The sequence below is a fragment of the Pygocentrus nattereri genome, chromosome 15 (genome assembly GCF_015220715.1).
Source record: "Pygocentrus nattereri isolate fPygNat1 chromosome 15, fPygNat1.pri, whole genome shotgun sequence".
Classification (NCBI taxonomy): domain Eukaryota; kingdom Metazoa; phylum Chordata; class Actinopteri; order Characiformes; family Serrasalmidae; genus Pygocentrus; species Pygocentrus nattereri.
The window spans coordinates 23,819,135-23,846,667 of NC_051225.1; the positions used below are offsets into that span (position 1 = coordinate 23,819,135).

At 39.7% G+C, this 27,533-nt stretch overlaps 3 protein-coding genes across 7 annotated transcripts in view; 2 read left to right on the forward strand and 1 right to left on the reverse strand.

The window, feature by feature from the left end:
* The window catches only part of rtel1 (regulator of telomere elongation helicase 1), a 28,715-nt gene extending 13,293 nt beyond the window's left edge, over window positions 1–15,422 (forward strand). For all 3 annotated transcript variants that reach the window (XM_037545352.1, XM_037545351.1, XM_037545350.1), the window contains 16 exons: window positions 3,576–3,616; window positions 3,744–3,829; window positions 5,772–5,849; window positions 6,021–6,098; window positions 6,196–6,342; window positions 6,446–6,561; window positions 8,787–8,910; window positions 9,033–9,207; window positions 9,426–9,577; window positions 9,706–9,801; window positions 9,927–10,122; window positions 12,109–12,246; window positions 12,400–12,501; window positions 14,299–14,529; window positions 14,652–14,774; window positions 14,978–15,422. In XM_037545352.1, the coding sequence (XP_037401249.1) occupies window positions 3,576–3,616; window positions 3,744–3,829; window positions 5,772–5,849; window positions 6,021–6,098; window positions 6,196–6,342; window positions 6,446–6,561; window positions 8,787–8,910; window positions 9,033–9,207; window positions 9,426–9,577; window positions 9,706–9,801; window positions 9,927–10,122; window positions 12,109–12,246; window positions 12,400–12,501; window positions 14,299–14,529; window positions 14,652–14,774; window positions 14,978–15,033 (1,939 nt within the window). In that variant the 3' untranslated portion in view covers window positions 15,034–15,422. The remainder of the gene's footprint in view (window positions 1–3,575; window positions 3,617–3,743; window positions 3,830–5,771; window positions 5,850–6,020; window positions 6,099–6,195; window positions 6,343–6,445; window positions 6,562–8,786; window positions 8,911–9,032; window positions 9,208–9,425; window positions 9,578–9,705; window positions 9,802–9,926; window positions 10,123–12,108; window positions 12,247–12,399; window positions 12,502–14,298; window positions 14,530–14,651; window positions 14,775–14,977) is intronic.
* A 539-nt stretch (window positions 15,423–15,961) lies between these two features.
* zgpat (zinc finger, CCCH-type with G patch domain) lies at window positions 15,962–19,712 on the forward strand. 2 transcript variants are annotated; one of them, XM_017716613.2, is made up of 7 exons: window positions 15,962–16,079; window positions 16,696–17,300; window positions 17,548–17,681; window positions 17,947–18,102; window positions 18,274–18,399; window positions 18,573–18,972; window positions 19,062–19,712. In XM_017716613.2, the coding sequence occupies exons 2-7, from the start codon at window positions 16,729–16,731 to the stop codon at window positions 19,198–19,200; spliced, it is 1,527 nt and encodes a 508-aa protein (XP_017572102.1). In that variant the 5' UTR covers window positions 15,962–16,079; window positions 16,696–16,728; the 3' UTR covers window positions 19,201–19,712. The 2 variants fall into 2 exon arrangements, with proteins under 2 accessions (XP_017572102.1, XP_017572101.1); XM_017716612.2 differs by having other exon boundaries at window positions 15,984–17,300.
* A 749-nt stretch (window positions 19,713–20,461) lies between these two features.
* On the reverse strand, window positions 20,462–27,319 carry chrna4b (cholinergic receptor, nicotinic, alpha 4b). Of its 2 annotated transcripts, XM_017716670.2 has the most exons (7): window positions 27,192–27,319; window positions 26,916–27,010; window positions 25,014–25,165; window positions 24,760–24,804; window positions 24,510–24,619; window positions 21,592–22,966; window positions 20,462–21,181 (listed from the first exon to the last, which is right to left on the reverse strand). In XM_017716670.2, the coding sequence occupies exons 2-7, from the start codon at window positions 26,971–26,973 to the stop codon at window positions 21,056–21,058; spliced, it is 1,866 nt and encodes a 621-aa protein (XP_017572159.1). In that variant the 5' UTR covers window positions 26,974–27,010; window positions 27,192–27,319; the 3' UTR covers window positions 20,462–21,055. The 2 variants fall into 2 exon arrangements, with proteins under 2 accessions (XP_017572159.1, XP_037401250.1); XM_037545353.1 differs by lacking the exon at window positions 27,192–27,319 and having other exon boundaries at window positions 26,916–27,168.
* Window positions 27,320–27,533: the final 214 nt, after the last annotated feature.

Sequence of the window (27,533 nt, forward strand, 5' to 3'; positions counted from 1 at the left end):
GAAGGCTAGACTGACAGGCACCACTCGTACATTCCTTGTAACAAGTAATTTCGTCATGCCATAAAGCAAAGAAATAAGTCTCGACCTCAGAAAGAAGCTAATGGATACCCATCTTAAAGTGCACAGCTACTGCCCCTTCCAAGCATGTCACGTCCAGAGCAGCTTTACATTTCGTCATCGCAAAGTACAAGGAGAAACATTCCGTTAGAAATAAACCTGGGTGTGGTCACAAAAGCAGGATTGACTTTCTTCAAACATCAAGAGGAATGCCTGGATCTCTGCCAAGATGACTGTTGCTCAAGTGGCCTCTTCTAGACTTGAAGTTTCACGGAAGACTGTTATGATTGTTCTTCATCATGGTGGGCTTTGAGGTCATCACCCAAGGAAAGCTCCATTGCGCCTACAATGACACATCAAAACAAGACTGAAGTTTGCCCGTGACTATTTTGCATATGGGGATAAGTTTTGGAAGTCTGTCTTTTGGTCTCATGATATTAAACTCGAGCTGTTCGGGCACATGGTTGTTTCTTTTGCTTGGTGAAAGAAGGGAGAGGCCTTCAACCCTAAAATTACAGTTGCCACATTCAAACATGGTGGGAACATAATATCAAATCAAATTTATTTGTATAGCGCTTTTTACAACGGATGTTGTCACAAAGCAGCTTCACAGAATTCCAGAAAAGAGGAAGTTTTAACAAGAATGTAAAAAATTTAACCCCCCCCTCTCCGGCTGGCAAGACAGGGGCAACATTGGCAAGGAAAAACTCCCTTAGAACTGAGGAACCCTCCGCTCCACCATCCACAAACCTGAGTGACCGCGTGCGAGCAGCGGGACGACAGCACCAGAGTCTCAGTTTCTATAACTCCCTGTGTCCATGGACCCCTGAATCTGCTGCCTTTATCTAAGGGGGAACATTACCTACCAAAAGCTAAACTGAGTCTTGAACATTTTCTGGAAGATCATTCCAGAGTTTGGGGGCTTTATAAGAAAAAGCTCTTCCCCCAGCTGCAGCCTTATGAATTCTAAGAACTATTAATAAGCCAGCACTCTGGTATCTGAGTAGTTGTGATGGCTCATAATGGGAAATAAGGTCTTGTAGGTACTCAGGAGCGAGCCCATGTAGGGCTTTATATGTCAATAAAAGAATTTTATAATCAATACGGAATTTAACAACCAGCCAATGAAGTGATGATAGCACTGGACTGATATGATCAAATTTTATAGTTTTAGTGAGGACCCTGGCTGTAGCGTTTTGGACTAATTGAAGTTTGCTTAAATTCCTACTCTTACATCCTGACAATAGTGTGTTACAGTAGTCTAGGCTGGAAGTAATAAGGCATGTACTAGTGTTTCTGCATCACGGAGGGACAGGGCATTTCTTATCTTGGCAATGTTGCGAAGCTGTCCTAGTGCTGCTGCCTGTGTGTTGATTGAATGATAATTCTGAATCAATTATGACGCCATGAACATAATACTGTGGGGCTGTTTTGCTGCTTCAGGCACAGGGAACCTTGTTCAGGTCCATGGGGTCATGAAAGAAGAAGATTATGTTAACATTTTAAAGGATAATGTAAAAAACAAAAATCTGCTTACATTCTAGCTTCTCTAAGTAACAGACATTTCTTTGGGCTGTATATCAGTAAGGTTTAAGGTAGCTTAATGACTGCAGAATTCTCTGTGAATTTGCACACACATCAGGGTACCTGAGCCAACAGTCTCTTCTCCTTGCGAGGCTTTTTCATGAACATAATTGTCAATACTCATCTGTTAAATAAATACTGTGTGAATCACTGGTGTATTGGTCTATTTTTTTTGCAAGTGCTGCTCACCCTCATGGCATCTCCTTTACTCTCTCATGCTGTTTCTTTCACTTTCTCACTCTCCCTCCCACTTTCTCCTTCATTCTTTGTCATTGTCCTGCTGTCTCATTCACTCCATCTTGCTGTCTTCATTCTCTCTCACCCTCTTGTCATGGCCTTCTCTCTCACTCTCCCATTGCCTCCCTCACTCTCTCCCACTTTACTACCACCTCCTTCACTCTCCCACCGTCTTCTTCACTTTCTCACTCTCACGCCATGATTTTCACTCTCTCACTCTTCCACACCCACCTTCACTCTCTCTCATTCTTTCGCCTTCTCCATTCTATTTCTCTCACTCTCCTACCATCACCTTCACTCCTCTCACTCTCTCCCAGCAGTTTTCTCTTCCCTTCCTTGCCCGAGCTTTATTCATTTAGTCATCAAATCAAAAGAAAGGGATCAATAAAAAAAAAAGCTCAAAAAGATTTTAAATGATTGAAATAGACTTCCACATACACTATATTGCCAAAAGTATTCACTCACCCATCCAAATCATTGAATTCAGTTGTTCCAATCACTTCCATGGCGCATAATGCGCAGAAATCGCCAACTTTCTGCAGAGTCAATCGCTACAGACCTCCAAACTTCATGTGGCCTTCAGATTATTTCAAGAACAGCATAGAGAGCTTCATGGAATGGCTTTCCTTGGCTTAGTAGCTGCATGTAAGCCTTACGTCACCAAGTGCAATGCAAAGCGTGGAATACAGTGGTGTAAAGCGCCACCACTGGACTCTAGAGCAGTGGAGACGTGTTTCCTGGAATCACGCTTCTCCATCTGGCAAGCCGATGGACCAATCTGGGTTTGGCAGTTGCCAGGAGAACGATACTTGTCTGGCTGCATTGTGCTAAGTGTAAAGTTTGGTGGAGGGGGGACTATGGTGTGGGGTTGTTTTTCAGGAGTTGGGTTTAGCCCCTTAGTTCCAGTGAAAGGAACGCTTAATGCTTCAGCAGACCAAGAGATTTTGGAAAATTTTGTGCACCCAAATTTGTGGGAACAGTTTGGGGACAGCCCCTTCCTGTTCCAACATGACCGCGCACCAGTGCACAAAGCAAGATCCATAAAGACATGGATGAGCGAGTTTGGTGTGGAAGAACTTGACTGGCCTGCACAGAGTCCTGACCTCAACCCGATAGAACACCTTTGGGATGAATTAGAGCAGAGACTGCAAGCCAGGCCTTCTCGCCCAACATCAATGTCTAACCTCACAAATGCGCTTTTGGAAGAACAATCAAAAATTCCCATAAACACCCTCTTTAACCTTGTGGAAAGCCTTCTCAGAAGCGTTGAAGCTGTTATAGCTGCAAAGGGTGGGCCAACATCATATCATAACCCTATGGATTAAGAATGGGATGTCACTGTAGTTTATATGCATGTGTAGGCAGACAAGCGAATACTTTTGGCAATATAGTGTTCCTTGGTGCACCTGCGAAATTTAAACTTTGTGTGGGAAACACTACAAAGAGAGGATAATTTTAAAGTTTAAATGGATAAAAGTAGTGCAGTATTTGAAAAACGAAATTATTGTATATAGCTTTTGATGGCTGAGTTTAAATGTCACACTGCCTGTGCGTTGTCTGGCTACAAAAATAATGTGATACATTTAGTGTATTGTGTATTTATGTCTTTAAGTATCATGATATATGTTTTCCATATCCCCTATCCCTACTCTCAGTGCATTCTAAGTAACTGTATGATGTTGCTTTTTTCCACAAAGGTTTGTTCCTGAGAACATGGCATCCTTAGGAAATACTGTTGGTAAGATTTTAATTAAACAGTTCTCTCAGTTATGCCTAAATGCTTGGCTGCCAGTATAAAAATGAAGAAGCAAATTAAATCTATTAATCTTTTCAGTAACAATTCACCTCTTTTTTTATTGTGACAGTAAATCTGAGCCGTGTGGTTCCACATGGCCTGCTGGTGTTCTTCCCTTCATACCCTGTACTGGACAAGACGCTGGAATACTGGAGGGTATGCATATTATCAAAACTAGTATACGCTCTTTGCAAAAAGGGCTGTATATAGTATCAATAAGGTTCTGTCTTGTACAGTAGAACTCGTTTTGGTGGTAGTGTCTTAAAAAGTTCTTTAAAGAATCAGAAACAAAGGTTTTCTATAGAAAAGAATCGTTTAGCAATGCAAAAACATTTCAGATAATGTGTTGAGGTGTCGAGTATGTATGTAATTGTATAATATAATATAATTGCATAAATGTGTATAGTTACTTTTACTGAAGAACCTGTTTGGGTTTGATGTAGCTATGGCTGAAAGATTCATAACAAAAATTCATAACAAAATCTCAAGAGCGGCGATTTAAATTATAAGCAACATGATCAGCCACATTGATGTAAGACTTGAAGAACCCAAATTATTAACAAAATTTCCCTCAATTTTTTAAAAATAAGAGAACTTAAAGTAATATGAAAACATTGTTAAGGGTTTAAAAAGTACCATTCACTACCCTGTCCATACAGTTTGTATATGGAAACTTGTGTACAATCATGTAAAAATGGCCCGATTTGAATTTGTTGTTTCTGTAGTGTCACAAGAACTGATTCATTTACATATATCTACCTATTCGGCCTACAGCAGTTTAGCTTCACCCTTTCATATCGACGCTCTAAGGAGTGTTTGAGCTCTGACTGCTTTTTAAATGCGGCACAAATATAAGGCAGCCAATCCAAACAGAGATCAGAACAAAGTCATTTTTGATACCTCTGTGACAAAAAGAATAAAATGTAGTAACAATGTAGGATGTGGCCCCATAATACTATATTTGTATGAGTGAGACCAGTCAGAAGCAACCCAATACCCATGTGCTGCATACACACCTTAACAAACTTGCAGTCTTGCTCACTATGTGTAGTGTTCAAGACTCAAGCAGTACAAGTACATATGGTGGTGCCTGTGGCCAAAAAATATCTTGACCTTAATTTATAAAAGAAAATTGCCATGTTGGTCATCAGAATCGCAATTAGATATTTTCTCCTAGTTGTTCAGCCCTGGGTGTAGTAGGTGTAGTTTTTCCCACTGGAACAATTAAATAACCTCTCTTTTATTGAGTCACCTCCAAAGCAGTAGTTTGGCCAAAAAAAGTACACCATTTCCCCCTTACCTTAAGTGTTGTTGATCAGCCAAGACCGTGCTTTGTTTGGTGAATAGTATTGAAGAAATTCTGGCTTTAAGTTGCTTATTGCCACTGTTTTTAGCTATGTGACATATTTCTGACAATTTTAATGATATGTACAGTGCCTGAAACTGCATAAGCAAGTTCACTTAACATCACGTAGCAAGTACACATGGTTTGAAACAACTTTTCACTGATTTAGATCTGAACATTGCTATTTAATGGATATAAGCTTTCATTATTTACTAAAGAACTAGCACTGGCCCTTATTACAGACTTTGAATACTTTTTGATATTTCTGAACAAGTACTTGAATACTTCTCAAAATTACAGTTAAAAACAATAAGATTTGAAGCATCGATCTGTCTGATACAGATACGCTTACATTTTAATCAGTGTTTCAGTATGCACTGGTTGTGACAGATCTGGGTCTATCACAGCACAAGCCCTTCTGACCTGTTGGGTTTTTTCACATACTTTGTTTCACTTTGAGATAAGGTGACAAGGATGTCAAGAGATTTATGATGCATTTACCTAATCCAGCTAAAAATGTTTTAATATTTTCCTTTGCTGATTATATATACTGTAGTTCAGGCTATAGTTTGGTGGCTTAAAAAAAATCTTCTTTTTAGGGCCAGCCTAGGCATGGACCCTAGGCATGTCTTAGCTGATTATGTTTTTACTGAGCTATCACTTTACGAGTATTCATGTGATATTATAGTATGAATACAGTTGAATAAATGAAAAGAATTATGCCAATGGTCGTTCCTTATCTGACTCAAACAGGCTAACGGCCATGCAGACCGTATAGAGAATATGAAGCCCATGTTTGTGGAACCCAAAGGAAAAGGCACATTTACGGAGGTATGTCTCTCGTAGTGCGGTTCCGCAGTTCATGGTATGGTTTTTGCCATCACCCCCGCAACACACACTTTTTTAAAACGTCAAGCAGTCTGTGATAGTCATCAGCGCAGTCTTACAATACATTTAACAGTGTTATCAATCATAATTGCTTAGATATTTCTTTTCTTCCAGGTGATTGATGGATTTTATGACAAGGTAAATGATCCAAAGTCCAATGGAGGGACTTTTTTTGCTGTATGCAGGGGAAAGGTAAAAGTGCAAGATTTTTACAGTTTAAATATTGTTTATAAAACCTTCAATAGACCTGTATTGTACTGAAATGTCTATTACATCATCTTTTTCCAAGGCGAGTGAAGGATTGGACTTTGCAGACACATATGGCCGTGGTGTGATCATCACTGGCCTTCCCTTTCCTCCTAGAATGGACCCCAGAGTGGTGTTGAAGATGCAGTACCTGGATGAGATGTGCAAAAACAAGACCAGAAACAAGCAGGTAGCAGATTCTGTAAAGTTTCAGTGCAAGGCTTGGTTGGACCACATTTGGTCTGAGTTAGTACATTGCATACACACTAACTAACTGGTGTGTCTGTGTTCAGTATCTCTCCGGGCAGGAGTGGTACAGGCAGCAAGCATCCCGTGCAGTGAATCAAGCCATCGGCAGAGTGATCCGCCACCGTGAGGATTATGGAGCCATCTTCCTCTGTGACCACAGGTTAGAGCTCGTCACAGAGTTACTGAGAAAAATTCTTGCCCACACTTTATTTTCATGTTCCATTATAGATCATCTACAAATCTATAGAACACTAAGTATGCTTAGCACATGTGTATGGATACAAAATACATCACTAGGTAAATAAATATATTAATGTGTATACAGTATGTGTATGAAAAGCGGTCTTACCAAATATTGCGATGTTTTAAAACATCACTGTATTTCAGGTTTTCTTGCACTAACTTGCATGCGTGATAAGGTTATCAAAATTAGTTAGTAAAAAAATAGTTGTAAAACATTTCAAACATTTGATTTATCATCAGTTGTGGGCTTTAGGTGTAAAATAGAGCACTCTCATCATTGTGCCCATAATGTGGCTCTGAAAGGGTTAAATTCTTGAGACCTCATCATTTAATCAGTTAGGACATGCAGAAATGAAATTGTTAGCCTGATACTAATATTACATAGGAATTCCAATTCACAGGCTAATGGAAATTACCATTATGCTTGCGGTACAGATTTGATGAAAATAAAGATGATTAAAAGCAAATTAAAACAGATTCTGGATTAGACTATGTTAATTTGTAGGGTGGACATGGACATCTGTCATGTTCATGATTTATAAATAATTTACAGACATTAAGTGTTTAGTTTTTGCATGCTAGTTAATTGTCCCTGAAGCTTCTCAAAGCGGTTTAAAAGTAGTTTAAACGCTGTTGTTATTGTCACTGAGAAGATGATGGAGTTAGCCTGGAATCTTGATACCTCAAGTGAAATTTAATTTCATTCACCAATATCTGTCACCATATCACATTTTTTTCTTAAGTTTGTACTTGAGGAAGGCCGTGAGAAAATGTCTGTCAGATTCATAATGTGTTCTTAAACTGCAGAATTGTTTGCACCTTTTTATAATCTTGATTGTGTGTAGATTTTATTCTTGCATAAGAATAAATCCCAAATAAGAAACCGGGGGTTGAATGTCTGAATCTTCATGAAAACTGTGTTCAAGTTTTAAGAAGAAATTTCTTCTTAAGAACAGTTGGTGAATGAAGCCCAATATCTTTTTGGTCAGAACGCAATGCGCACCACTTACCATTTGTTCTGAATCTTACCCCTGAACATGATTGGGCCCCCAATTTTCTTTTTAAGTATACATAACAGTGTGGTCAGCAGTAGTTTGTTTTTATTCACTTATGTCATTGATTCAAGCCAGTTGTCGACTTTAAACCCAACACTCACAACCTTAAGGTAAGGGAAAATTTAGGTGAATTTGACTCGTGACTGGTCATTGATCGTGATTGATAACAAAAGAATGAGGAAATTAGATACATGGTTGAAACCATTGTTAGACATTATCGATAACGGTTACAATAAAACCTCGGCAAGAAATATTTGTCATCTGTTTTTTTCGTTTACATTTTCAAAGCAACATCCAATCTAAAGTGACTTAATAATTTAACCTGAAGAAGGCAGCAGTTTGCTAATATTGCTGCACCTATGTGAGCAGATAGCATAGAAAAAGCAAATGAACAGTTATGGTTGAAAGTTAAATAAAGAAGTCTGAGAGAATTTCCTTAAAATGAAGGATGAAGTAGTCACTTGTAACATATGCAGATTTTACATTTTAAACATTTTTTAGAAACTATGAATAAATATTATGAACACACATTTATTAAATATTTGCTATACTTGTTTTGCATTAAATTCAGTTAAACATGACTAAGCTTTGCTCTCTTCAAAATAAAACATGCAGTTTGTCAGTTATCTACAAAGACTGATGATACACAACATGTTTAGAAACCACATTTGTGTTCATAAACATTAGTATAAGCTGTTGTATAATTTAAATTTGAGGGAAATATTATTATACATATGGTTTTGTTTTGTGGGAAACCATGCTTTAGAATTTTGCCACATTTTTGTCACTTCTTGACCTTAAAACAAATGGAAAAAAATACTCAACTGCAGAATCGAAAGTGATTATGTAACTAATGTGGAATTAGTTAAATATCAGCAAAAAGTAATAACTTCTAAGAGTTAGTAGACATTTAGGGTAATGTAAGATGAGCATCTGCAAAGCATCTCCAGCGGACAATTAAAATGAAATGGTACAAAATTAAGCTGAGAACAAATAACATCAGGTTTCTCATGTAACACTATTAAGGTATGTGCTTTTCCTCTCTAATTACAAATGTTGTTATGTTACTTGACTTTGTTTTATCTAGGTTCAAATATACAGATGCACGAGCCCAGCTGCCCTCTTGGATTAGGCCTTGCGTACGGATTTATGATAACTTTGGCTCTGTGGTCCGAGACGCCGCACAGTTTTTCAGGGTTGCACAGAAACTTGTGAGTAACAATTTTGTGTTATCTGATTATCCTAAGTCTTAATTAAAGACTAAATTCAGTTGTTGAAGTTTGATTTTGTTGCTGATTTATTGATTCTGATGCTGGTGTTTAATGTTTGTTAGAGGCCAGTACCACAGAAGAAGGTACAAAATGTACTGTGCGAGAGTCAATCAGTTTCAGTTGCTGGCCAGGGTGGAGGGTGTCTTCGTTCAGCTCAAAGTCACTGGCAGAGTAGCTCCTCTCTGAAAGCCAAAGTGCTAGACTCTCATGTGCCCAGCCTAAAGAAAAGAAAACTGGGTATGATCTTTTCTCATTGTCTTTAAAGAAACAAGTTATAATAAGGGCAGCTGTTTCCCCATCCTCCACATACCTCCACTGCCACCACTTTCAAGTAAAAACAAACTATTTCACTACACAAAAACACATTTTAAACTTAACTTGGATGTCTGACATGTCTTAAAATGTTGAGAACTATGACAAGCAACCTGAATATTTTCCATCCATTGCTGATGCAGAGGACACTGGGAGAGATGGGACAGCCAGGCTGTGTATCCAGTATGAGATGGACATGAGCTCCAGCAAGAAGAAGCCTCTGAGTTTGCTCGATGCACTGGACAACAGCGAACCCAGGCTAGAAGAGGAAGATCACCTGGCTGGGGAGGAGAGGGTGAGAGAAAGATCTTTGTGTGAAAATTTTGGCTTAAATAAAGCCAAAGATCTCCTCCTATGATCTCATGTTTCTGTTTCATTAGAACATTTTGATAGCTTTTTTTTTGTCCCTATGTTGTTATGCAGGCCAGCCGCTTGTCTACACTATCTCTACAATATGATAAGCGATTGGACGATGAATCCAGGGGTGGGAAACGCAAAATCAGAGTAGTTCAGGATCGGGTAACTAAACCTCTTTTGTGCTGTTGGTGTGTTTATTCATATTTAGTGTAGAAAAAATTAAGAGCATGAGCCACCAGCATAGATCATGTTATGTGGAATAGATTTGTTCCTGACATTTATTTTAGAAACCTGTGGAGTCCAGCGCAGCAGGCAGAGGCAAGACATTCATGTTGGAGCTGAAGAAAAGCTTGAGTCAAGATAGTTTCACAAAGATGATGCATGCCCTCCAGGTGTACAAGGCAACAGATAACCTTGATGACCTTGTCACAAAAGCAGCAGAGCTCCTTATTCAAGACCCCAACACGCACAGCCTGCTTAGAGGTATGTCTGAGAATGTAGATGTTGATGCAAACAGTAGTTAAGTCATATATACACACACATCCTGTTGTAAGCAGTAATTGTGGCATCCGTGGTGAAATGACATATTTTGCTGAATGTTGTGAAAAGAAATAAACATAATCACTGAAGCAAGTTGTTTTAAAATATAACATTTTCTGTATGTGTTGATGAATTTCTTTTTATTTGGATTCACTTAAAAATAGAAAAAAATTCAATTGTAATTGTGGTATGTGCAAATGTTTAGACAGCCTACTAAGTCACTTCTCCGCAACACCCCTTTTTCTGTAGATCACCGGTTGCAAAAACTTTACTGCATGTTAGGTGTCTTTGTAATCTTCGTTTGAGATTTGGCATTCACATTTTCTAGTTCTACCCAAATGTACCCACTGATTTTCAGTTATTTTCAGGGTAGGGTACTATGAGGGTCGTTACCAAAGCTTACATTTCTTAAAGTAGTTCTTGGTGGATTTTGAGGTAATGTTTTGGATCATTGTCCTGCTATAGAACCCGGACTCTTTTCAGCTTAACTTTCTTGACTGAAAAGAGAATTCTTGAAGCAAATGTGACAATATTTAATGGAATCCATTCGTCCATCTATACAAGCAAAGTTTCCTGTGCTTTTGGCTCCCACACAACCCCACAGCATAATACATCCACTTCACAGCTGGAAAGATGTTCTTTTCATTTTTTTATCTCCTCCAAACATACCTTTTGGTTTCCATCATAAAATAATTTCATTTTTACTTCATCAGTCCACAGCACTTGTTTCCAAAATAACTCTAGCTTATCAAGATGTTGACTGTTGTGAGGAAGTTGCGGGTTCCTTCTGATGACTCTTCCATGCAGGTCATGTTTGTGCAAGCAACATTGCACAGTGCACCACCACTCTTGTCTCAGCAAAACTTTCCTGCAGGTTGCTTGCTGTCATTTGGGGCTTGCTTTGGCTTCCACAGTTCCTATTTCTTAATGACGTTTTGGACAGGGGAAATTGCAAGCTCAAAGCACTGTGATGTCTTTTTATAACCTTCCCTGGCTTTGCAGGTGTTATTAGCTTTATCCTTGGCCAGCAACTTGGAGGATCCCATGGTTTTGGACTGTTATAACAAGATTTGAAGAGTCAAGGATTTATTATGCTCAGTAATTGACAATTCCTAATCACAGTTCTTGACCTCTAACCATTCCTAATGGGTTAAAGATAGATGAGTAAATTCAATGAAGTTTTGAGTTTTAACAGCTGGACCACATATGCAATAAAACTTAAAGTACCTTTATCATTAGCATATCTTTTAATAGGTTGCTACAGAGCTGAACTTAGCCTTGATTAATTTGCCTGTAGTGGTCTCTGATTTAGTGGAGCATGGTAGCAGTCTCTGTCTTCACATGGATTAGCTGCTTACTTGTTATTGGATTTTAATTATTATAAAAGAGTCCATAGGGTTTGCAGATTTGTTTGGTTTTCTTAAATGTCATAAAGTCTGTATTCAGTACGGGTTGGCTGTTCGTTGAGTCTGACAGGTTGTCTGCACCACAGCAGTAAATCCTGCTCACTTTTAGTGATTTATGTGCTTGAAGGACATGTATCAGAAAAACACAGTGACCCCTTCCCAAAATCTGCTAGATTATTGGTCTGTCTTGTTGATCTTGTTGCCTGAAAATGAGAACAAGCTCAGACTTGTATTGCATTATATGTGTTTAGTGCTATATATTGATGGAAAATGTCATTTCCTACCTCACAGTGTAACATTAGCACAGCTTTTGCTAAATAAAAATACCTGCTCATTATTTACTGTTTAAACGTCTAAGCAGTGCCACCCATTGAATCACAATCTTTACTGAGCTAGTAAGATGGATCTTAAATATCTCCGATGCATGAACCCTCTCTGTTGGCTACTTTATGTGGCTCACATCTTTGGTTCCACTGGGATACACGTTTTGATCTGTGTGCCTTTGTGTATAATTTTGCTAAAGGGCTCTACCAGTTTATTCGACCACACCACAAGAAGCAGTTTGATGAGAAGTGTCAGTTGCTTACAGGCCAGGGCTGTGGCTACAAGCCTGAGCACTCACTGTCTAGGGAGGAGAGGGAGACGCTTGTGCAACAAACAGGTAAGATGTGCTCTCTGTTACATGGTTCCCTGTTTTTCTTTTTTCTTTTTGTGTTCTAAACCAAAGAGAGAACACCTAGCCATCAAAACAATGGTACCATTAAGGAAAATGGTTGGCTGCTGCTTGCTTTAGCTGTACATTCTTTTCTTTCAGCCAAAGTGAAGACTTCTGAAATGGGTGCAAGCAAAGAACTAGACTCAAGCAAAGAACTGAATCAAGGTGGTTCTCATCTGGGAACTCACAATTTGTGTGGAGGTGTGTCAATATCTTTTGTTTGTGTAAAAGCAAAACAATATAGCCAGCTTAGTTGTGTTTAAACAGTCATATGCAGTGTATGGGCACCACTGGTCAAATTACATGTACATCCTCTACAGAAAATAAACTTAAAAATGACATGTAATATGCTAAGTTTAACATATTGGGGACAAAAAAAGCATAAAATATGAAATGTGCCTTAACCTTTGCACAGTCCTTATTTTCAATTGCTTGTGCTGGGATTGTAAGTTTTATTTTTTCCCAATATGTTAAATTTAGTCCATAATAGTGCATTAAAATGTGCAGAATTTCTTTGTAGAAGATGTGTTTGTAAACCAGACTTTTGCTATATATTGCTACATATTGCAAATGTGATGCAGCTTGCAATTTATTTAAAATGCTTTGTTGTATCTATAATGTGATATTGTTAAAGACTGCATTCTTTTGCATTTTTATTAGTGATGCATCTAATGGAAAGAGAGTTGCTGTAGGTTTTTTTTTTTTGTACTAAATGTCCTATATTGCCAAAAGTATTCACTCACCCATGCAAATCATTGAATTCAGGTGTTCCAATCACTTCCATGGACACAGGGGTATAAAACCAAGTACCTAGGCCTGCAGACTGCTTCTACAAACATTAGTGAAAGAATGGGTCGCTTTCAGGAGCTCTGTGAATTCCAGTGTGGTTCCGTAATCGGACACCCCCTGTGCAACAGGTCCAGTCGTTAAATTTCCTTGTTACTAAATATTGCACAGTCAACTGTCAGTAGTATTATAACAAAGTGGAAGTGATTGGGAATGACAGCAACTCGGGCACAAAGTGGTCGGCCACGTAAAATGACAGAGCGGGGTCAGCGGATGCTGATGCGCATAGTGGGCAGTGGTCACCAACTTTCTGCAGAGTCCTCCAAATCTCCAGACCTTCAAATTTCATGTGGCGTTCAGATTAGCTCAAGAACAGTGCGTAGAGAGCTTCATGGAATGGGTTTCCATGGCCAAGCAGCTGCATCCAAGTTTCTCCGTCTGGCAAGCCGATGGAGTGTGGGTTTAGCAGTTGCCTGGAGAACAATTTCATGCTCCCAACTTTGTGGGACAGTTTGGGGATGGCCCCTTAATGTTCCAAGGCTTGTTCCAGGCCTTCTCGTCCAACATCGGTGTCTGACGTCACAAATGAACTTCTGAAAGAATTCTCAAAAATTCCCATAAACACTTGCCTATATATAATCTCATATCTCATCAAGCCTGTAATGTAGGTCTTGGGTATTGTACATATAGTTGGTTATGTGCAATTATTCTAATGCTGGACACAGATTCACATTTTTCCATCACAGTACATCCTGCTGATACTCAGGATAAATAGAGATTAGAAGTCACTCGTCTAATATCCTTCATAGTCACTGTGAAATTGTTCCACACAAACACATCTGTGCTAAACCAGTGTAGTTATTTAATTTTTTGTGGGTGCTTTCTGGCCAAACTTTTCAGGCTTTTTTTTTTCTTTTTCATTCAACACAAAGTGACATTTTTGACCATTTTCGGGCAAAATTTCAGATGGCCAAAACTGGTTAACTTTTGGGGTTAGGATACCTTCATTCATTAAAACACCACAGTAGCACACTGAAACTGATTTCTTACAGTGTTAAGACTAAGCAGTACAAAATATGATTTGGTTATCAGGCTCATTGGCATATTGCAGCATTTAGCAATATCAGTATTGCAGATGGCAGAATTGCAGTAACAAGTGATAATGCACTGTGTTATATCTGTATCAGTAATTTTTATTCCCCCCATTCACAGTAAATGCAAGTGTGAAGGACCAGAAACTCCAAAAGCCACAGAAGTCAGGCAAAGACAGTCAGTTCAGCACGACCCTTCTCTCTGATATTAAACAGGCCATTGGTGCTGAAAAAACCAATCAACTGTTTGTAGCCCTGCAGACGTATAAGAAGACAAATAATTATGAGCAGATGGTATCAACAGTTGTGGGGTTGCTAACTGAACGAGACGAAGACATTGTGCTTCTAAAACGTGAGTTTCTTGATCTACACCTAGAGGCAATGTCATCTCTCTGAAAGCCTTTCAGCATAATTTTTTTCAGATGTACAGAGATATGAAAACGTAACTGCTCATGTCTCCTTGGTCTTGTTTAGGGTTAGCTGTGTTTATTCCACCACACCATAGTCAGCAGTTTTCTGAGATGTTAAGATCTTTGACTGGGAGTGCCTTAGTGACCTGCCAGGACTCAGAAGAGGCTTCCAATCATCCGAATCCAGGTAGAACTCGGATCACATTTACCCCAGGTCCAAGAACGCACACATGTATTTGCTAATCTCTGGTAATTTTCATGTTAAAGTCATTGTTACTACAAAGACCTAACTGATTATAAAATAGATAGAGGCCAGACATATTGACATAAAACACTTTTATTATGTAAGCACATCAAAATATTTATTTGTTTCATTTTATTTTTCTCCAGTTTCACACCTCTCTGCAGGAAAATCACAGAGCAAGATATCATCCTTCTTCTCCTGACCAGAGGACCATACTGATTAATTTGGTTTAAAGGAAAAAGCCCCATCTACTATACTGATTCAATCTCAGCATGAAGCAAGGCAGTTAGTTTATTTACATTTTGTATACATGGACCGTACATGGCAAAAATAAGGTATACATGTGCTTTTATAAAACTGTACCTGTTTTAAATAATGTTTATTCCTTTCAAAGGTATATTAAAATATTTTTGTACTTGTTTAAGATTTGTGACTGATGAACTATATAAAGTAGTATATGAAGTTTAATTCCATGATTTATTCATTTATGATTTTTGAGGTATATTTTTAAAGAATAACAGGCGGCATAATTAAACCCACATTATTAAACCACATTTTTATTTTATGTAATAAAGGTGGCATTGATCATAATATAGTTTTTATACTTATTGTATGTGTAATGTTCGCTCCCAACAGTGCTTATAAGAACATGGATATTAAAAATCAACTACAAACTGAAACTCCTGAATGACGTCGTGTAGCAGGGCTGTCCACTTCCAATTTTGGAGTCGGCTCCGATTTCGTGAAGTGAATCGATTCCCAGAGCACAACACACACTGGACATGGATTCGTGTGCTCCCACCTCAGTTCTAGTTACTCATTTAACAAAACAGTCTGGAGAGCTAACGATAAAACTAGGTGGCATACATCTAACTAACGTTACGCTACCTAATTTTATTCCCTCATCTTAGAGCGGATGTTTCAGCGCAAGTTCATTGCAAGCAAGTTATTTTTGTTTTGTTTTGTTTTTTTCCCCCAAATTGCTCAGAGCAAAATCTAGTGAATGAAAGATAAACTTTCAGGCAGGCTGTCTAGAGAGCGACGGCAAGATATTTCGCATCAGTGCTTAAATGACACTTGTGAGGAATCGAGTTCAGAGCTTTGAGAGAATCGACTCCCAGCCCTCCTCAGTAGTTTCTGCTAGTAAGTTAGCTAGCTAACTGCATAGCTGCAAGTACAATACAGATTTGAAAGAAGAGAAACGCAGCGCAGCAGAGTATAACCGCACGGACTTAAGCTCTATGTAATGTAAGGCAACGTAAGACCAGGATGTTTAGTTTTGTTACATTCTTATGAAATATCTGTGGACGAAGACAGAAAAAGACCTCCGGGTTTGTTGAGTTAGCTAGGTTAGCAGTTAGCTAGCCGAAGTGTACCAAACCGGCGTTTTGTTATTAGCCTAGCTAGTTAGCTAGCTCTCTGTGATACCGACCTTCACGGTTGTTCGTAGTTTGTGGTTGTTTTTGGAGCCGTACAAGCCCACTTGTCACCACCAGTCGTCAAATAGCGTTCTAAACAGTTAGTAGTTAGTAGCCAGAAGGTACAAGAAAGGCTACATTAGAAGGGAAGTTTCTTTAGCAAGTGTGCCGGTTAGGGTTCATGAAGTCTAAATAAAGCTGAAAGCTGTATGGAAAAAATATGTAGCTACTCTTTCTAAGTAGCAAAAAATACAGATTAAACTGATCTGACTAGCTAGATCAGTCTTAAGTGACTCGTCGCCTTGTTCCTCATCCACCATCATGCCATAACTACATGTTATAGCATAAAGATGTAATTTGTTCTGTCGTACGGTCAATTTACTGATTGGAACAAGTGCTGTTGGTGAAAAGAAGGTGCTTTCTGCAACATTCCCATGTTCCTGCAGATTTCCAGGCGCCTCCTATTATAGCTCCTCATCATGGATGAAGGCAGCCTGGAACAAGCCATTGAAACCTACAATGCCCAGCTTCAGCAGGTGGAGGCTGCCCTGGCCTGTGGTCTGGGTGCATCTGAGCAGGCAGACCTGCTCAAGTTAAAAGAGGATCTGTTACAGCTTATTGAACTTACAGAGTCTAGCTTGGTTTCAGTCAAGAAGAGCCGACTTTTAGCTTCACTTGAGGATTCCTCAACACCGACGACAACAACTGAAATTCAAGAACAGCCCAAGGCGACCAACCTGGACACAGAGTTTGCCGCCTTTTATTCTGAGCTGTCTGAGAATGCTGGGGAGGTAGCACAAAGCCCCAAGAATGATGAGGAGGAAGAGGAAGAGGAGGAGGAGGAAGTAGATATTAGTGGCACTAAAGTACGAGCACCTTATCACACCTCTTGGGGAACACTTGAGTACCATAATGCCATGGTAGTGTGCTCTGAGGAACCAGATGGGGAAGAGACTCGAGTGAGAGTGCTTTACCTCTATCCCACACAGAAGTCCATGAAACCCTGCTCTTTCTTTCTGGAAGACAAGTGCCGCTTCATGGACAGCTGCAGGTATTCAAGCTTGTTTGAACTTATTTTAAATTCATATAATAGTAGTTTTGGAATTTTAAGAATTAAATGGATTTTAAGAATCTGTATAGCATATGTAGAAGGCTGGCTGGGACATATGTGTGCATTATTGCACTGAATATTTTTGATTGACATTTTAGCCGTTTACATGGGTCATTTCACTTTATTGGTTCTTCTTGAGAGTGCAGAAATAATATTTGTGACTCTGTTCTTGTTGGTTGTCACACAGGTACTCTCATGGGGAGGTGGTGCGTGTGTCCGAGCTGAGGGACTTCCTTGAAGCAGATCTTACAAACATGCAGCCGGGATCCTCGTGTCTGGCAAAGCATGAAGACGGCATCTGGTATCCTGCCAAAATTACAGGTGCAACTCCTCAGCCGTTCTGTCCAGAATTCTTCACACATTTTTTAATAACAAGGATTTTAAAGGGAGCTTGATTTTGTTTGTTTATCTTTTCCATGCTTTGGCTATCATACATTTTTCGGTTGTGTTTTTATATTTTCCCCCACTATTTTAAGAACTGAGATTTGAAAAGGAGCTTAATTTGTTGGTTTATCTTTTCCAAGCTTTGGTACTCATATTTTTTTGTTTTGAATATTGACGTTTGATGCCCCTTTACTGTTCCCAGAGATCGAGGGTGGCTTTTACACTGTAAAATTTGATTCTTTGCTGCTGAAGGAGGCTGTCCTGGAAGCTGATGGTGTAATTCCTCCTCTCCGGCCAGACGAGTCCTCCTCTGACTCAGAAGAGGACTCTGAGGAATGTGACGCAGGCTATGCTAAAGGTTTGTCCCTTCAAGATTGGTCAGTTTGCTTAAGGGTCCCAAAATAAGAGAATTCAAATAGTTTTTACTGCAATTTAAGTCCCATGATACTTATTTGAATGCCACTTTTGACTTATGTTTTGTCATTTTTTGCATTGTTAATGAAAAACATCGAGCCTGTTTTACATTCAGTTTTCAGTTCCTATAAAGAGGAGAACTCCGTGCCAGCAAACAGTGCTGAGTTCTGCGGCTGGGAAGCTCATACTCGTGGCATTGGCTCCAAGCTCTTGCTGAAAATGGGCTATGAGTTAGGGAAAGGTAAGAGACCCCTTCAAGTGATCATGTATTGCTACACAAAGCTGAAATATGGGAAGTAGTAACATTTTTGTTCAGAATAAATGCTTAGCTACAATAGAGAGGAATATCTCTGTGAATTATGCAGTTCTTTAGGAATTCCTGGGGAAAATTTCAGCTTGTGTACATATGTGCAGGTTTGGGGAAGACCCTTTCAGGCCGTGTGGAGCCTGTGCAGGCTGTGATCCTCCCTAAAGGCCGCTCCTTAGACCAGTGTGCAGAGCTGACACAGCAGAAGACTCAGGCTGCCATTGGCAAAGACAATCCAGTCTCTGGCAAACGGAAAAGAAAAAGGAAGCGGACTTCTACATCAACACGCCATAATGTGTTTGACTTTTTGAACTCTAAACTGGGAGATGCTACTAGTTCTACCACACCTTCCGTTAGCTGCTCGGTCAGTGGCCTGGAGGCCTATCAGGGAGGAAAGAGCACCAAGCGCTCCCTCAACGTTCAGCTCTTTCAGACCACCGAGAGAGTGAGCCAGGTGGAGAAAGAAATCCAGCGACTCACAGAATCTCTGAACAGACGAAACGGAAGGTAGGTCGGGCTCTCGTTGCCTATTATTTTTGTCATTTTTGTGTTCTCTTCTCCTGAAGCTGGCTTTCTTCCTTTTTCTCCTTCCACAGGGATGCCGCAGTGATGGGCCATATCGAGGAGAAGCTCGCTGCATCACGTAAGCTGCTGCAGCAGCTGAAGGCTCAGGAGCAGTTCATCCAAAGAGCTCGGAAGAAGGCAGATACGCATAAGAAAATGACTGAATTTTGATCTGATGCTTGCTTCCTCACATCACAAACAGTCTTCTGTGTTCTTATTCATGCTACTGTTATTACGAATTGTGCTCATCCTGTATTTGAACCACTGAGCATGGTGGCTGATTATAAATGGGGTGAGAGAGACAAAAAGTGAGATGTAATTTTTTCAGGGAGCCAATTTTATTGTTAAATTTTATTTGTCCTTTGTTTCTTTTTCAAAATGCCTCTCAAAATGTTGTTTCCATTTGACAGTGCTTCATAATCTTTGTCATCACTTGCACTGGTTAAGTAGGCCATGCATTTAATTAAATTAAAAAAAAAAAAAACTTCACACTGATTATTCCTGTTGAGTGAGTGTGCAGCAGGTATAGGTAAATTAGCTACAGCAGGATTAACCAGGGAGTTGATAACGTCAACAATTACATTCTTATTTTTAAGTCATGTTTTCCGGAAATCTTGGGGTGCCGCCAGGCGAGGCAGTTCATGTTGCTGTAATATTAATGTGTTTTCTGTCTTCCTCTCAGGAGGGCAGAACAGGATATACCAGACTAATAGATAAGCTGCTCTTAGTGCAGTTTAATGCTGTTGATAGCTCAGGTAGGACATTTCTACTGTTTTGTAGTTTAATTGGGATTATACCATAGAATGCACCTTTGTATATTTAATGAGCAATTTGTCAAATATACTGGATTAAAAATTCTTCCAGTAAAATGTTTAAAAGAGGCAGATTTTGAACTAAGCTGCTCTTAATATTCTTTATTCATGATGGCCCTATTTGTGCTGAATGTTGCAGTAAAGAAAAAACGTTTGAGAGGAGTAATTGTTCATCTGATTTTATAAATAAGTAAACAGGCAAGACCGCTTTTTGATCTGAGAGGTAATTTTCTGTTTGCCCATTAATCTTTCAAGAAAAGGTCAATTTTGTCTCGCTAAATTTCCAAGCAATCTTTAACGTGTGAGGGAATGAATTCTGTTCACCGTTTGTTGCTGGTGTCCTAATGCAACTGCCAACATGGTGAATTGTGGAACCTTCAAGGGAGCTTGTCACAATCTCTCTTTAGTCTGTCTGTGGGCTGAGACGGGATGTTCTACCTGTATTGGAACATTAATTTGCCATCGACATTCATAATGACCTCATGCCGACTCATTTGTCACAACCAGGACGAGAAGAGGGCAATTACTCAAGATTTGTTTAGACGGAGAGAGATTTGTCCTAAGGGTACAGAGAGACGGCTAATAACAGAACTCCAGTCCTGAACAAGAATAAAAGGTATTAAGTCATTTATTGAGAACTTTTAATTGCGAAAACTCACAGCTATGGCACAGTACAAACAGTGTGTACACATATGACTAACTATTAGTAACTCCTTTTCAATATCAGGTACAAAGCTTACACTATTGTATTTAAATGAAATATTTTCCCCTGGATGTCAAAAGTTTCATACACATATAAAGTTGTAGTGCATAATAAATAGCATGAAGGCTTGTGGATGGAATTTGCAAATGATAGTAGTGCATAAAACTGGACACTTCTCAGAGTTGAGTGGAATAATGCACAGAGGAACAAACACGATCCGGCAGTCAGCAAAACAGACTACCTGTGACAGAAATCGTACATTGCTGAAAGGATGGAAATGAATATATATGCTTTTGGAACGCATCTCAGTGAAATATAAGCTGACCTTGGAAAAGTGCTTCATCATTATGTTGGCCACACAGGCCCTTGTGGAATGTGCTACTGTGAAATTGTATATGCACACAGAAAAATACAGCAGATCCCCATTTTAATGAGGACACAGGAAGTGATTGGCAGGTCTCTTTGCCTTCTCCCTTCTGCTCACATCCAACTCTGTCTTCAATGATGAATTCTAGATCATTCCAGCCAGCCAGGGAGGAAGAAACAGTCCAGCTGTCCCTAGAATGCACACCAGCACAAACATCCAGAGGAATATTCTGTCGATCACCATGGCAACATATTTCCAGTCTTCCCTTACCTGGTAAAAAAGATAGAAATCCAGTGAACATTAAATCTTGGGCTACGCCTTCCAATCATGTCTCTACATCTCAGATTGATTTTTGTGCATGACTGGTTTCCTGTGAGAAGGCTGGTTTATAGATCTTTTTTTTTTCTTACTGGTAAAAAATTAATGACAAAATATGTCCAGCCCAAAGTGGCTCAAAGAATTTGTAAATAAGCTGAAACCTTTTCCTGGTATGTGAGGCTTGTGTCTTGGTAACGCCTACGGAATTGACCTGATATTCATATGAAATAATGAAAAGCGCAACAGAATTAAGTTCTGCATAGGTGTAGACTCTCACCGGCAGAACATATAGTACCATTTCCTGACACTTCTAAGCTGTTGTTGCATTTGAGAGCACCTTTAGCTAGATTTTGGAAACTTACCGAAAAGTCAGAATCCTCAGCTCTGAGGTGGTCAGCGATGTACTGGACTCCCTCGAGGGCTCGCAGCAGTGCCTGGGACAGTGGACTGTCTACTTCTTCAGTTTTGGGTTCTTTGCTGCAGTTGGAGCTTGAGTTTTGTGTCTCAAGGAGTTTGTGTCTTGTACATTGCCCAGTGCCCCCACCTCCATCTGCACTGCAATGGGCCTGTAGAGCTGTCCCCTCATGCTTGTGACAGTGCTGAAGACTCTCTGTCTCATGCAATCCGTCTTTGCCATCTACAAATACGCTCTCAGCACTGTGGCAGTAGAACTGGCATACCTCAGTAAGGGGAAGCGTGTGAAGCAGAGGGCCGAGGGCTGTGTCTAAGGACGAGGAGGGGCTGGAGGCAGAAGTGTTGTGTGTTTGTGTGTACCTGAGCGCAGGTGTGCGTGGCACCTGTGTTGGTTCCTCTTGCAGGATGGAGTACTGGCTGCTGGGGGAGCTGCAGAAAAGTGGAGTTTTGGCAGCTGGTTCCCTCTGTAGCCCACCTAATGGCACAGCAGAGACCATACCCGCATCAGGTCGGGGGCTATCCAAAGGAGGGAGGGTGGTTGTTCCCAGCAACGTTGCCTGTGGCACCACTGGTCTGTGCATCATCTCAATTAGTTTGCGGCAGTTCCTCTTGCCAGAAGCAGGCGGGCGCTTCATGAACAGGTAACGAGGCACCAGGTGGAGGAAGAGTTGCCGCACCCAGTGAGGCATGCGGTGCGTGCGAGGGGAGCGGTGGTGAACATTTAGCACAAACACTGTAATGATGATGGAGAGTGTGACAAAGATCATGGTGAAAAGGAGGTACTCTCCAATGAGCGGGATCACCAGAGAGGTAGAGGGGATGATCTCGGTGATGAGCAAGAGGAAGACAGTGAGGGAAAGGAGGACAGAGATGCACAATGTGATCTTTTCTGCACATTCTGAGGGCAAGTAAAACACCAGAACAGTCAAACAGGAGATCAGTAGGCATGGAATGATGAGGTTAATGGTGTAGAAGAGAGGAAGCCGACGAATAATGAAGGAATAGGTGATGTCGGGGTAGATTTCTGTGCAACACTCATACTTCTTGATGTTGTATGTTCCCACAGCTCTGATGATGACCCACTCCCCACTCTCCCAGTAGTCCATCTGGTCCACGGCACTGTCCATGCTCACCAGATCAATCTTGGCCCTGTCGTACGTCCATGAGCCAAATTTCATGGTGCAGTTCTGCTGATCAAAAGGGAAGAACGTGACATCAATACTGCAGGAGCTCTTGTATATAGCCGGAGGCTTCCATTTGATTCTGCCATCATGGAACAGCTGGGCTTTAGTGAGGTGTGTCACAGCAAAATCTCCATCAGCACTGGAACAAAAAAGATGTTAAGTTATAATTGAGGAAATAATAGCTTATAGTGCCCTGTAGAGTCGTGACAAAAAATGACAAAAATTAGCTGTGAAAAGATCTAAAGAAAAAAAAACTGAAGACATCTAACCTTCTAGTGAGGTAAAATCAATTTATCACAGTTGGTATGCCTTGATCTACCACTTTCTCACCCTCTTTTTGCCAATATAGCTACAAAGTCTTCTCTTATAAAACTGTATGAGGAGAGAGAGCATATGTAAAGGCATCTAACACCATTTGGCCATTTCAAATATTCCCAGACAGTTCTTTGGCCTCATTTTGGTCTCCTCTTCAGCTCACCCCATAGGTTTTAAGTAGGTTTAGATCAAGGAACTTGGATGGCCTCTGCAAGAGCTCAATCATTGTCCTAAACAATGATTCAGGCATGATCCAGTCTTAGCCTCCTGGTGAGATGTGTATGATGCCATGTATTAGGTTTTTCCTCCACCATACTTCCATACTTCATAGATATTAGGCACCTTTTTGAAGTCGTTTTACACCAATCCCACCAAAAACTGTTTGCAAAATTCAATGTCTAATCTGGCCCTTAAACTTGATTTCAATTAAAGTTCAGAAAATGTTTAGCAAACTTCTGTGTTAATAGTTTGAAGATAGCAGAGTCTTTCTGCTGGCAGAGCCTTCTGAATAGTTTGTATTACCTCTTTAGTGGATTATCTAAGCGTTCACAAAGACCCAAGGAAAAATAAACAGGAACGGACATTTATTTGATTTTGCCTCTAGAATTTCTAGTGAACTGTGAGATTTTTTTAAGGAAATAATATATATATATATATATAACTTTTTCAACAATTTTGCACAACTTTACAAAAGTTAGGCTTCTCATATGTTGAGTGTACAATCAAACTCCATTTTTGTAAATCTATAACAAAGCATTAACAATTTTGGAAGACAAACCAGTATATGTCTCTATATCTCTGACTGTATAGAAAGTTTTTTTTTCCCCTCCAAGTTAAATTCACATCCAGACATTATTAACAATGGTCACCTTGTGCCTCAGTCACAGTTCAGATTAATGTTGTATATGTATGATAGAATGATTACATCTTAGAAAAAACTTTCAGGGAACAAAAACTGTCGCTATAGAGTGCAGCACGCAAGTAAGGTAGGGAACCTAATTGTACTATTCTGTTGATATATTTTGAAAGTTGCTTTGACTCTATACACTCTGCCTTGACTCCAGGCTTTTTTATTTTTTCATTCCGTTATAAAACGGTACAAATGTACCCCATGGGAAGTGAACGTAGTGTATCTCTAAAACTCATTAAGGTTCCTAATTGGACCTCAAGGACCATGTTGTTCCTTTGAGGGTTGGACAATTTACCTGTACACTACTCTTTTCTAACAGTCTACAGCATGAGTAGAACAGGACGTAAGAGAAGTTCAAGCAGGGGAAAACCAAAAATCATTTAATGGAATAACCTAGACTGTTTGTGTTAATCTGAGTGGTCTGGCTAAAATGGACTCAGTATAAAGAATCACCCACTTGTTATAAAGCACAATATCAGGTCTCCAGATGAGCTCAGAGGGAATTCTGATGGAGGTGACATTCTCATACTCCTCAGGGTTCCAGCGCAGCTTGTAATCGCTCCATTCCTGTCAGGACACATACACTCTCATCAATGTTCTGAATCAGCAGGCATGACAGGAGAACTGAGAATGGGGTAATGGAAGCCCAGTTCCAATTAAAAATCTCATTAATTTTCAATTATATGCTCCAACTGATCAAAACATACCTGTTTCACCCACACATTGGTGGTCATCATTTGATTCTTCTCGTCCTGCAGTAAGGTACAAAGTAAAAATGTTTAAAATGCTATTTTCAGATCAAGTCTATTTAGTATAATCATATTTCTTTTCAAGAGGGAATGTGATAAAACTAATGGTCATGAAGTTCAAAAGTATTGTTTTGTATTAACAGGCTGATGTGACTGAATGATTTTTTTGTAGCTAGAGTTTTTGCGAACTGTACTGTGCCAGTGGAACTCACTACATCTATGAGCTGCGCAATGGAGAGACCGAAGTGGACCAGAACTACGTCGGAGATGTTCGCTACAGGGCGGGAGAGCTTATTATAGCGGCTGAATAAAACCTGAAGCAGTCTCTCCTCTGCATGGGCACGTGCTGGAGTGAGCGTACACACTGAAAGAGTGAAACAAACAAACAGACATTTACACAGTATACATTGTGAGATGAGGTCATTTAGCTTCTGCCTTGCTAATCCTTTTCCTCAAGTCTCTTTAAGCTTGAACAACAGAATGCTGTTGCAGTGTAAGAAGTTAAATATACTTTCAATTACTGGTCAGGTAGCAGCAGCATTCAGATTAATATCTAGGCCAAACCTGCCTCATGACTTCCTCAGAGGTTTTATAAAAGAAATTTACCATTACAAAATAACCCTTCAAATGTAAGCTGTAATCAGGCTCATTTTCAGGATATTCACAGAGTACCCTGCTAGAAATAGCATAAGCCGATATGTCAGCAGCAGCGAAAGTTAATATGCTGATCACCACCAAAATCAGCATACGCCGATCAGGCATAACATTATGAGCACCTCCTTGTTTGGGTGGTGGATCATTCTCTGCAGTAACACTGAAGTGGTGGTGGTGTGTCAGTGTGTGTTGCGCTGGTACAAGTGGATCAGACAGCAGCAGCATGGCTGTGTTACTGCACAGCTGAGAATGATTCCCCACCCAAATAGTACCTGCTCTATGAGGACCCCTGCCCACTAAAGAACAGGGAAAAAGGATGCTGACAAAGTATGCAGAGAAACAGATGGACTACAGTCTGTAATTGTAGCACTAAAAAGTGCACCTATAGAGTAAGTAGAGCTGATAAAATGGACAATGAGTGTAGAAACAAGCCCTGATTGATGTATATTGTTTTGAATGCTGGTATGTGGTGAACCAGCATGACTGCTCTATCATACCATACCATAAGACTAAGGGAAACGAAACTTAAAATAAATAAATAAATAAAATTAAAAGCTATTATAAACCTGCTATACACTCTTGGGACAAAATGGTGCAAAACCTTCACTGGGGCAGGGATATTTTTTATCTTAGAGACTACAAAAAAACCCTTCTAATTAAGCATCTTGAAAATGGGAGGCTGTAGCACTTTAAATTCTCTTTATCTGATGCCAATTCTGGTGGTCTACCATGTCTTGCAGGGATGCTAGGGGTAAAGTTTTCTCTGTATCTTCGAATAATGTCTCCAGTTTTGTTAAAACTCCTGTTTCTCACTTACTTTACTTTAGTTAAAACGACTTAATACTTAAAACCACTTACTTAATTTTATTGACAACTATTAATAACTTAATAGTTATTCATAATACTTGACGGTTCCTTTGACTAGTGTTAGGCTGCCCCTTTAAGTGTGATGTATATTATTTGCCAAGTGCTTCAGATTGTTTTGAAAGAACTGTTCAAAATATGTATATAATATATATGTAAATAAATGTCTTTCATTTCTAAAGACTATAATGAGCTGTTATATAATGCAATCTAATTAATTAAATTAATTAGATTACATTATTAAGTAAATTAATTAAGTAAATTAATTTAGCATAGTACCAACATGCAAGAAGTATGGGCTCATTAACATTACAAATGCTAATACATTATGAGCTTGAAATATCCTGATGATGAACTTTATCAGTATCTCCTAAATCTACTTATTGTACAGTGCAATAGAATTCGGTAAAATGTCTGCTTCACAATCAACTTCGAGAGAAAACTGAAGTTTTTAGCAGAAACATTCCCGTTCAAACTCTCTGCACTCCTGCATGGCACTGGCATTCTATCTCAAACAGTTTGGTTCTTCCTGCTAAAAAGCAATCAAAAAGTTCTGTGAGGAGAGCAGAAGTCAGTATGAAAATGAGATACGTTACCGTAACTGTGCTGAAAGTAGAGAATCAGGACTAGCTGGATGCTCCTGGCTGGACTCATCCTGGCTCCTCTCGGCAGCTAATTGGTCAGCTCTTGTCTGAAAATGTTCAAATTGTTACGTCCATGAAGAGATGCAAAAACATTTCAAGTCATTGAGCAATTCTGCCTGTTGGCACTGAGTGGATCAGAATCCCAATAGCACATTTAATTATCCATTAGTTTTTAATTAGTATTGATCAGTAACAGAATAAGCCTTTAAATGCCAGCTTTTCAGTCACCTAATTAGCTTTCCAAACTCAAATGGCAGGATATCAGAAAAGAGAGCAGCTTCTTCCAGCAGTAAAAAAACTGTATCCACTGCAACAGCCCTGGTGTTGTTTTTTTCTCTCTTGTTCCTTACGCTACCTTTCCCCCTGTCACTGTCTCCCACCTTCCCTCCTCCTTTCCTCTCCTCTCTCTCTCTCTCTCTCTCTCTCTCTCTCTCTCTCTCTCTCTCCTCTCTCTCTCTCTCTCTCTCTCTCTCCTCTCTCTCTCTCTCTCTCTCTCTCTCTCTCTCTTCACCCCCCACCTTCCAATCTTCCCTTATTTGGCTGAACAACTATGATGCACTGGTGGTGGGA